The sequence below is a fragment of the Lipotes vexillifer genome, unplaced genomic scaffold (genome assembly GCF_000442215.2).
Source record: "Lipotes vexillifer unplaced genomic scaffold, Lipotes_vexillifer_v1.1 scaffold777, whole genome shotgun sequence".
In the NCBI taxonomy this organism is placed as follows: Eukaryota; Metazoa; Chordata; class Mammalia; order Artiodactyla; family Lipotidae; genus Lipotes; species Lipotes vexillifer.
The window spans coordinates 1,487,432-1,497,954 of record NW_006784423.1 but is presented as its reverse complement, the minus strand read 5'-3'; the positions used below and the strand labels follow the sequence as shown (position 1 = coordinate 1,497,954).

Genomic DNA, 10,523 nt, shown 5'->3' with positions numbered 1-10,523 from the left:
TGGGCCTCTCACTGCTGTGGCCTCGCCCGTCGCGGAGCACAGGCTCCGGACGCGCAGGCTCAGCGGCCATGGCTCATGGGCCCAGCCGCTCCGCGGCACGTGAGAGCTTCCCGGACCGGGTCGCGAACCCGTGTCCCCTGCATCGGCAGGTGGACTCTCAACCACTGCGCCACCAGGGAAGCCCAATGAACAAACTTTAAATTCTCCCATTCCTGCAGGCAGGGAGATGGGTTATCTGTAAAGCATAGCTGGGATGACTTTACTCATTGATGTTTAAATAATCTCCCAACTCTTTGAACATCAAATGCGTTTGGAGGAAGTGAAAGGCATCGTCTTGTTGGTAGTATAATTGGACCTACAGGTCAGATTATGAACAACTGAATCTTCTTTATCAAGCTGCTCACATGTTTGCCATCATCAGGAATTTTGATGAAGAAACAGAAGCTGACCCAGAAAAAAAAAAGTGCATCTAAGCTTTGTAAAAACAGTTTCACTTGCATCCATAGTCAGTAGTACTTAATTGAAGTCCTTTTCACCAAAATGTTTGACAATTAATCTTGGGCCAACTAAATATTCAGTTAATTAGGTATTAGACTTCCATGGCATTGAAGCAGATTCTTTTAAACAGAGATGCTTTTAAATTCCACCAAAGGTATTTATTTTAAGTCTCCCTCCAACACCAGAGGCAGGCATGTCCCCCACCCTTAAGGATCTTCAAAACTGTGAGCTTGAAAAATTTTACCAGTATATTCTTTGAGCCGCTTGGGATTGTAAGGAAACATTTAACCTCTGGAATTTTATTTTCTTGCAGAGTATCTGAATGCTTCTGGCCCTTTTCCATGCTGTGCAAAATATGACTTGATCAGTATAAGAAGCAACTATTATAAGAAACCAAAATGCTTGGTATAATCACCATGGGCTGCGTATACATGCGGCCTTAGAGGAGTTGGAACTGCTAATTACATCCAAGTCCAATCTTGACAACCCGGGGCTGGGTGTACACGAGGGGCAGGAGGACAGATGCTAGAAAGATGCCCCCCTCCCATGGGCACAAAGTGCTATAATGTTAAGTCACACGAATGCCCCACCATTCAGGTGAGAGCCTTGTTGTTTCTTCCTTTTTTTTTTTTTTAACATCTTTATTGGAGTGTAACTGCTTTACAATGGTGTGTTAGTTTCTGCTGTCTAACAAAGTGAATCAGCCCTATGTATACATATATCCCCATATCCCCTCCCTCTCGCGTCTCCTTCCCACCCTCCCTATCCCACCCTTCTGGTGGTCACAGAGCACGGAGCTTGTTGCTTCTTGTTAATGCTGTGGGCTCCCTACCCTGCCCGGCAGCTTCCAGCACTGCCTGCGAGTCGGGGCATCTGAACCCCGTCCACTGCCAGCCTGGTGGGAGTAAGAAGGAAGTGCACAGCCGTTTTGGCCCAAGTGCAACGACATGAACCCTAACAGAGAACTCTGTGGGACAGGCACCGTCACTTTCACACCATTTCAGGGTCCGTGTTGAGTCAGGAGCCGCCTGTCTCTGGAAATTTCTGTGTATCAGGCGACTTTGGGTCTAAAGTGACAAAGTCCTATTGAGCTCACTAAAGCCAGGACTTGGATTTGTTGGGAAGATTGCGGTGCATCACAGAGGCCCGGGAAGGTGGTGGACCCGGCGGAGCTCTGGGTGCCCGTGTCTCAATCCCGTGCTCCCTCCACGGCTGTGGACACGCTCTGCACGTGGCGAACACGGCCCCAGCTGTTGCTCCCCATATCCCCCAGCAGAGCCTGGGCCACACTGAGCCGTGCTGCCCCTGACACACGTCCAGGTGTCCCAGGGAAGGGACTGGAATCCACTGTCCACTCCTGGGGTCACCAACCGACACCTGGAGAGCAGGTCACCTCGGAGGAGGCACACGTGTTTGGAGCGGGGCAGGGAGTTGTTGGTAGAGGCAGGTAGAAAGAGAAGCGTCAGTGTCAGACAGGGCAGCGCTTCCCTGCACGTGGTGAGATGGGGCTTTGTCCTGGTCTGCGCTGCAGAGCCAGTTCTGGTTGGTCCAGGCTTTCTACGGTCTTGTATCCAATATCCCACAGACATGGTCATCATTTCATTGGTTGAAAACCAAAAACAGCAAGGAATATTCCAACCCACACATACATAAATCTCACAAATGAAAAGGAACACGGTCCTGATACACAAAACAACACGGACAAGTTAAAAACACAATGCTTCGTGAAAGGAGCCCGATGCAGTGTGTACTGCAGGCTTCCATTCGCGTGGATTCTAGAAAAGTCAGATGCACGTGTTTTGTGGTGGAAAGCAGGTCAGTGGTGGCCAGAGGGCAGGGGAGGGGGAGGCTGGGGGCGGCGCAGGGACCACACTGGGGTGAGGGGAACATTCTTTACCGTGACTGTGTGCTGCCTGCACAGCTGTATACTTTGGTCAGAACTCTTTGAGCTGCACACTTGAGCTACGTGCTGTTGCTCCTATTTCAGGTGCACCCCTGTGCAGTCAGGAGAGAATGTAGGTGTTATTAGCCTCCGTTTTTAGGCTTGGGGTAGCTGGGGAAAGTTATATGTAAGTAACTCAGCAGGTATTTGTCTCTGTCTGATGTAGTTCACTTAGGATGAGATCATCTCTAGGTCCACGCGTGTTGCTGCAGCAGATACAAACTATTGGATATAAAATAGATAAACAACAAGGACCCACTGTAGAGCACAGGGAACTCTACTCAAAATCCTGTAATGAACCATAATGAAAAAGAATATGAAAAAGAATATATATATATATATATATATGTGTGTGTGTGTGTGTGTGTGTATAACTGAATCACTTTGCTGCGCACCAGAAACTAATACCACGTGGTAAATCAACTGTACTCCAACACAAAAATTAAAATAAAGGTAACTCAGAGGTTGCATGATAGGGAGCAGGGCTCCGATAAATTCTTTAGTTCACTGACTGGTGCCCTGGGGCTACCAGATGTAGGGAAGGACACTGCGCTCACCCACCATGGTCTGGGATGGGGGTGGGTGTCGTCGTGCGGCCACGCCTCGTGACCCCTGTCACCCCTGCCTGGGTCAGAGCTCCCCTGCTCCCAGGACCTTTCAAGTAGAGACAAGACTAGTGGAAAAGGGCGACCGGGGCCCCCCTCTGCGACAAAACCCTCCCCCGGAGTCCTGGAGCCGCCCGTCGCCCAGGGCCACCCCGCCCCTTTCCTGCACCCGCAGGCAGTCCTCCATGGATGAGGTCCTGAGGAGGCTGTAAACAGTGACTCGGGTACACATCCCGAGCTGGAGGGTGTGACCGATGCAACACGAAAAATGACTTAAACCTCCCTCCCTCCCCGCGTAACACACGCACACATGCACATGTGCACGCGCGCACGCGGGAGAAAAAATAGAGCAGACTAAATGTCGCAAAGGAAATACCTAAAGGATTTGAAACTAGCATGCTAAGATGATCTAAATAAGCATTATACCCCTCAAAGATAAAAGGAAATTTCCTGCATAAATATCTCAGGTGAGACAAGATTCTTGAGCAGAATCTTAAGATGAAGAGACAGGTTTTGGCAGAAGAGAACGACCTCACCTCTGAACCACGAGTTTGAAATAATGAACTGTATGTGAAGGTGTTTATAAACCATCAATCACTTATATAAAGCTTTATCATTCTTGTTTCTAATGATAGTAATCTTGACTGTTCGGGGCCCTTCAAATGCCAGTTCTGAGACAGCTTTCAAACAGCTGCAAAATCTAACTACAGTCTGTTGCTCCTGACACTTTGATATGTATGTCCTGCTTCCCCCACTAGACGGACAGCACCCTGAGGCCCAGAATCGGACTTCACACTTCCCCACGGACGGCACCCAGCATGGCCTCTTGTCTCTGGGCCATCTGAGGATGCCAACAGACCAGAGGAACGGAAGTGCGCCGGGCTGAATCAGCAAACTGCTGACTGCCAAGTCACAACCTCTGACGCCCCAGGTTCCTAATCTGTAAAATGGCGGGGGGGCAGGGGTGCTCCTGCCCGCCTTGCGGGACCTGGGGAGGACTTGGAAATCTGAAAGCACCATTTAGTTGTAGGCTTTGCTTCCCTGGGCCACCCTTTGTACCTAACAGGTGCCTACATCCTTGGAGTGGACAGAATGCGTGCCGGTGATGGTACCGTTGCAGCTGTCCATCTCCGTGAAGGGAGGATATTTCACTGTTATTACCCCCTCAAACATATTTGTATTTGAGTGGAGAGTCTTGGAAGTACACTGCCCTAGCAGAAGGAGTGAATCTTGGATGCTCTTGTCGGGGCTGGAGGGAGCTAGTTTGAATCACACTTTCACTGTACCCGTACCGCTGTCTTAAAATTCTGCACTCAGTAATTCACAGCATCAATGTGTAATGAAACGCAACACACCAGAAACAAAAGGCAATTACAACAGCCCCAGCAATCTGGGGGGGCTCCGTGGACCAAGTGGGTGCTGATGCTTTAATTGGGCAGCCCCAAAGAGACCCCAGCCGGGCTCCGTCACTGATGACCCATGACTGCAGGAACGAGGCCACGGCAAGACCCCATCCCACCTCCTTGGGATTCAAGGTATCTGTCAAAGTTGAAAGGACTACTTTGAGTCAATCATTAAGGAAGAATCACGGTGGTGCTTGTGGCCCTGTCGGTACTGTGGCCCCATCTGTGCCAGGCGACGGCAGGCCTCATCCGGTTCCTGGCCACCCAGCGTGGAGCCAGGACCTGGCTCTGACAGCAGCCCTCTGGCCTTGGCCTTGGTGCCCGAGGCTGGGACCCCTCACACCTGGAGCAGCACAGCCCCAACTATTACACCATCCTTTGCGTCCGGGTGGTGGAGCCGCTGCTCTGGGTTTTATGCTGAGAATCTGCGTGGTCCCTGCCCCACAGGGCAAAGGACTTCAGGCAGAGTTCCCAGAGGCTTGTTACTGCAGGCAGCTATGCTACCTTCAACCACGGCTGAGTCTCTGGGGTCTCCTCAGCTTTCAGGATAGTTTTGGTTAAAATGCTGGAAATGTTAAGGTATGGAGAGACTGGAGACTGGCCCCATTTAATGTGCGAGTCTGTTTTAGTAGCATCATCTCTTTTCACCTGAGGCCCCTTAGGGATCCGAAGACCATTGCTTCGAGGCATTGGCTGTCTCTGTACCCGGGGCTAGGGATCTGTGCTCACCTGCACCAAGGCCAACATCTGCCTGCAGGACACCATCACCAAGGGCCATGTCTGCCTTCACGGTCACGTCACTAAGACCTCGTTTGTCTGTGGGTCCCTGGCTCCTCCCAGAGCCCTGCTCACCGAGCCTTCCATGAGCAGAGCCGTGCATACTAAGGACTTTGTGCCTCTCATTATTTTTTTAGGCTGAACGGAAACTCTCCTGCTTTCCCTGTCTTTGGCTTCAGTTAGTTATTTGAAATGGCAGAAGTTATTAAAATTCCAACGTGGGACTTTGCTTAATAAACAGGAGAGGAGCTTTGAGAACCCACTGCTGAGCGTGAAGATTAGCCCTGCAGTTGCCGGTCCTGCATGTCAGCAGTTTCTACGCTGGCCTTCAGGGGGGTCTCTACTCAGGGGTCCTTCCTTATTACTATTCTTGGGCTGCTGTGAGTTTTCGTTAGCTATAACATGTACTTTTCTAATATCAAACTTAAAGACGTGTGAAATGATCTCATTTATACAAGATCTGTGTAACTGCAGATTCACTTTTAGATGGCAGCATTTATTCATTCACGCAATATTTATTGGGTGTCAGTTTTATGGGGTCATAAAAAAGGGAACAAACAATTTGAGGAGCTCAAAGAAAAATAAGGTAGAATATGGGGGAACCTTCATGGGGAACATAGGCTTGGAGCAATTCAGAGGAAAATATGCTCCTGGCCCAAAGGGGGAAGCAAGAAAGGCTTCCTGGAGTAGGCAGCATCTAAGCTTGACCTTGAAAGGTGGCTGAGTGCAGTGGATTAAAGACAGCCACACAACCTTTGACCTCCCCCCCACACTGAGAAATGGGACCTTTGGCGTCCCCCTGAAGGCCCCCTGGATGGTGGGCTCTGTGACTGCTTCCATCAAGCAAATATGGTGGCATTAACTCAGGTCAGCTTCCAGGCCAAGACCTTAAGGTGCTGGCAGCTTCCTCTTCTTGTCTTTTGGAACAGCTGATCTTGAGATACTCTCTCTGGGAGCCCTGAGCCTCCCTGCAGGACCTACCCCGGGCCCCTCCTGCCAGACAGGCCACATGTAGGCGAGTCAGTGGACAACCTCGGCGGAGTGGAAGCTGACGGCAGCAGGACGCAGAGCCCCGAGCTTCCCTCAAGATCAAGTGGGTCACAGTTCCAGGGAGTGTGACCCAGGAACCTGCCTGAACAAGCACCTTGGGATTTTTAGACCGAGTCTGAGAAACGGTGGAATAAGGAATAAGGACTAGACCAGCATTAGTAGAGGGAGAAAGGGGATGGCGAATTTAAGTAAATAGGAAGAAAAGGACTTTTCATGGTGCCTCCTTTTATAAGTAAATACAGGTGAACAAGTAAGCAAATGGAAAGGAAGCTGGACTTCGGAACCGGCACAGCATCTCCAGCCGGGCACCTGAGCTTGGCAGCCCCCAGGAAGGCAGGGGGTTGGTCATGCTACTGACCCCTGTTTTCCTGTGAATAAACATGGGGGATTTCATCACACCTCGAACCTCTCACTGATGCGGCAGTAATGGCCCTGGGCCCCATCACAGTCACCTTCCCTCCCACACCCTCCCTACAAGTGAACCCTCCCATGTTTGTGCAGGAGAGAGAGAGGCAGAGAGAAACCCCAGTGAGTAGGACCCAAGCCACCAGAGACCTGGCATGGATGGAAACGGACAAAAGACTGGGACAGGCAGACGCAGTGCTCTGTGTGCCTTTTCCGTGGCAATAATATTACTGACAGTGTGTAAGGCACACAAACACGGGAGCCAAAGACATTTCACTCTGGAAGATTGTCTACAGGGATGTCCACTGAGCACTTGATAAACAGATATTGATACTGAATTAAATTGGATTCAATTGATAGTCATGAATCTGACCCCTTTAATCCTTCTTTTTATCATTAGTATCTTCCTACCGGTAATCAAAAGTCTTTGTATTTTGAGTTTTTTTCGTTTTAAGGAAATGAAAATAAAATACCAATGAAGTGTTTTTAAAAGAGGATTGCCTCAAACTAAACTTATATGTGGGGTGAGGGGCAACTGGGAGGGACACAGGGGCTCCCGGAGGGCTGGTAACATGGGCTCTCCATCATTATGTTGTATATTTGATCTCCGCACTTTTCTGTATTATGTTACATTTCAATAAAAAGTTGACACGAAGGGGCTGTCTCTATTAATGGCAGAGATGGAGAATTCAGCCTTTATTTAGGGTGTGTAATGTTCCCCTTCCCCGGGAACTGTGAAATCTCCTGCAAACCATTCTCGTTTTGTAAAGAGTGTAAACAGACAAGTGGACATCAAAGCCTTTTATGTGATTACCAGATGGGTCCTTTACCTCAAATGGTCACCAGTTTTGTCTTCTTGGTTGGAGGTGTAAGCTTAGCTCAGGAAAGAAGAGTCAGCGTCGGTCTCCACTTCTGGCAACGTCGCCATTGCCCTGCTGGGGCCCAGGCTGCTGCTGCCCGGCCCCAAGGACGTCATTCGAGCTGTTCCGCAGTTCCGGGGGTGCTGCTGAATGACGTCACCTCCACCCTTCCCTGTGGCGAGGGGAAGCAGGGCCTCGTTCTCAGGATGTGTTCTTCTCACCTATTGACAATTCTTGTAAAATAATTTTCTGCGGGATCCTTGATTTTTCTAACCAATTCTGCATTAAAACAGCAATTGAGGGGTTTTTTTTAATATAGGCTAATAAAAAAATTAGGATTCAGTATTTACTTTACCTTCAGATCCTTCAACTGCATGAGCTGATTAAAGCAGACTTTTTTTTCCCTCTTGGAATCTTGGAATTAACAAAAAATAAAATCGCCACGTGCCTTTTAACTGTCAGTGGGAGGGTGTGAAATGAAGGCCTGTTTCCACCAGAGGGAAAAAGAAAACTCAAGGAGATTGGCTGCTGTCCTTACGGGCAACACGACTGGGTTCAGATCAGACCCTGGTTAAGAGGAGAATTTCAATGTTACAGGAGAAGCAAATGCTGTTGGCAATTGGATTGCGCCGGGAGACCCCCGCAAGATAAGGGAGAGATTACGGTTAATATCTTCCACGCCTGTTCTAAGCCAGTCCTTTGCTTGGGTCTTCCTCCTCGCGATAAACGTCTTGTCCTTGGGCAGAAGGACAGGTACTGCTTTGCTTTTTTCTCATCCTATCCCAGCTCCCTGGGGTTTATAAGCACTTCCCTGCCAGCATTGCAAGTATGAGGTTATCTTCCGGATTCTCTCTGGCGCCTCGGGAAGCCTGTGAGCCCAAGGCTTGGGGTTCTCTCACAGCCCCTTCTCGTCTTCCCTTTGGTCCTTTGGTCTTTGCTGGCTCAACGTAAACGCGCTTCTTTCTGGCTGCAGAGCGCCAACCGCATCACGCGGAGAGCAGGGTCAGGGTGCAAAGGTTTAAAAAGGGAAGCGGCTGTGGTGTAGACAGGCCTAGAGAGGTTAGTTCTCAGCAGCCGCCCTGCCGGCGAGGAGTCCTCGTGTGCGAACAGGCCCGGGGCCCGGGAAGGCACGCTCGGTTCTCGCCGGGCCTCACGGCGGTACCGCTTCAGTGTGCGTGGATCCGGGGCGCACGAGGGGGAAATACGTCCTGAGAATACCAAATGGGCTCACCGGCTCCTGGTCACTAAAAGCCTCGTCTGGGCTTCTTTGGTGGAACAGTGGTTGAGAGTCCGCCTGCCGATGCAGGGGACGCGGGTTCGTGCCCCGGTCCGGGAGGATCCCACGTGCCGCGGAGCGGCTGGGCCCGTGAGCCGTGGCCGCTGAGCCTGCGCGTCCGGAGCCTGTGCTCCGCAACGGGAGAGGCCACGACAGCGAGAGGCCCGCGTACCACAAAAAGATAAAAATAAAAATAAAAGTCTCGTCTATCGGGGTCGTCTGGAGTGAGATATTTTCCTGGAACGCAGCTCTGAACCCAGAGTGTGGAGACGTTCAAAACAGCACGAAGCACAGAACTGCCAAAGGCATCTGTAATCCAGGACATTCCAAAGGCCTGCGCGGGAGGGAGCGGGCTGGGGAGGCCGGGGCGCGCGGCGCGGAGGGGAGTGGGACAGCGAACCGGGGCGGGGATTAGGTAGGCGCGAGACCCGGCGGCCTGAGCGGGTATCCGGCACAGCATCCTCAGCCCTTCCCGGGCGGAGGCCTCGCCTCTGGATGCCGCGGCCCCTCCGGGGGCGGCTGGACCTCGCTTGCCCCTCGCCCGCGGTCCTTGGCGGCCCCCGCACCCGGACCCCCCGTGGGCTTGGAGGAGCCGCGGCCGGAGAGAGGGGCGCGGTGGCTTGGCACGGACGCTTGGCCCGAGACCTGAAGGCACAGCGCCCGCCCGGGGGGTCCCGCCCCGGCCGGGACGCAGGGACCGCCCGCCCAGTACCCCTATGCGCGGCCCTCCCGTGCGCAGTCCCCCACGCCTGGTGCCTCCGCGCCTGACCCTCCCCGCGCAGCGGCAGCCGAGGCGTCAGCATCTCTCCGCAGCGCACTCTGCAGCCATGGCCGCCTCCTCCGCGCGGCCCGCCGCCCTGATCATGCCAGCGCTGGCTCTGCTCCTGCTGCTGTGCGTGGGCCCAGGTAAGGGGGGCGATGCCAGGGCGCCGGGGAGAGGCTCGGTGAGGGCGTGGGGGCTAGGCGCCCATCCTGAGCCCGGGCAAGGGCCAAGGTTTGACAGGGGGTCCTGGGTTCTGCCCTTGCGCGGTGGGAAGTGGCGTGCTTGGGTCGAGGGCAGGGCCTCGGATGTGCGCGGCAAGCTTGGAAAAGGAGGCGGAGAAGCCTCGGGCCGAACGCGAAGCGCCGGGCGCGGTGGGCGCTGTAGGCGGGTGGTGCGCCCAGGGCTGAGCGGAGCCGAAGGGCCGTCCCCAGAGCTCCTACCAGGCGTTCCCTTCCCGGCGCTTCGGCTCGGTCAAGTTCCAGGTCTGCAGAGCTGCGAGCAGGCCTCACCTCCCAGCTGGGGAAAAGTTCTCAAGCGAGAAAGGCTTAACTTTCTCGACCTCTTGGAGCCCTCCGTGAATGGGTTGAAAATCCCGGTTGCGTTCCCTACAGAATGCGCGCATTAATCACACACACGCCGTAAATGCGGCGGGTTCGGGGCGTGGAGGGGGAGTCCACACCCCCACCGCAGAAGGGCGACCTGAAATCAGAGGTTTTGCCCTGAGAGTGCACCTCCCCTCCTACCGTCCTTCCCGGCTCATGCCGGCAAGGGGCGCCGCTGAGGCGCGGGGATCTGAGAGGCAGGCGTCATGACCCCAGGTCTACGACGAAGTTGCTGAGGCTGGAGGGCGGGAGGTGACTTGCCCAACACCCTGAGGCTGGTGCATCTTCCACCGGCAAAGCAGCCGCACGGTGGGGTGGAAAGGCAGGACCCCCTTGGTGCTC

The 10,523-nt window shown here is 53.0% G+C and overlaps 1 protein-coding gene across 1 annotated transcript in view; it reads left to right on the top strand.

Annotated features, from left to right (window-relative positions):
• The first annotated feature begins 9,643 nt into the window (after positions 1–9,643).
• The window catches only part of ECRG4 (ECRG4 augurin precursor), a 7,417-nt gene continuing 6,537 nt past the window's right edge, over positions 9,644–10,523 (top strand). The window contains exon 1 of the mRNA XM_007456823.1: positions 9,644–9,722. Within this exon, the coding sequence (XP_007456885.1) occupies positions 9,644–9,722 (79 nt within the window). The remainder of the gene's footprint in view (positions 9,723–10,523) is intronic.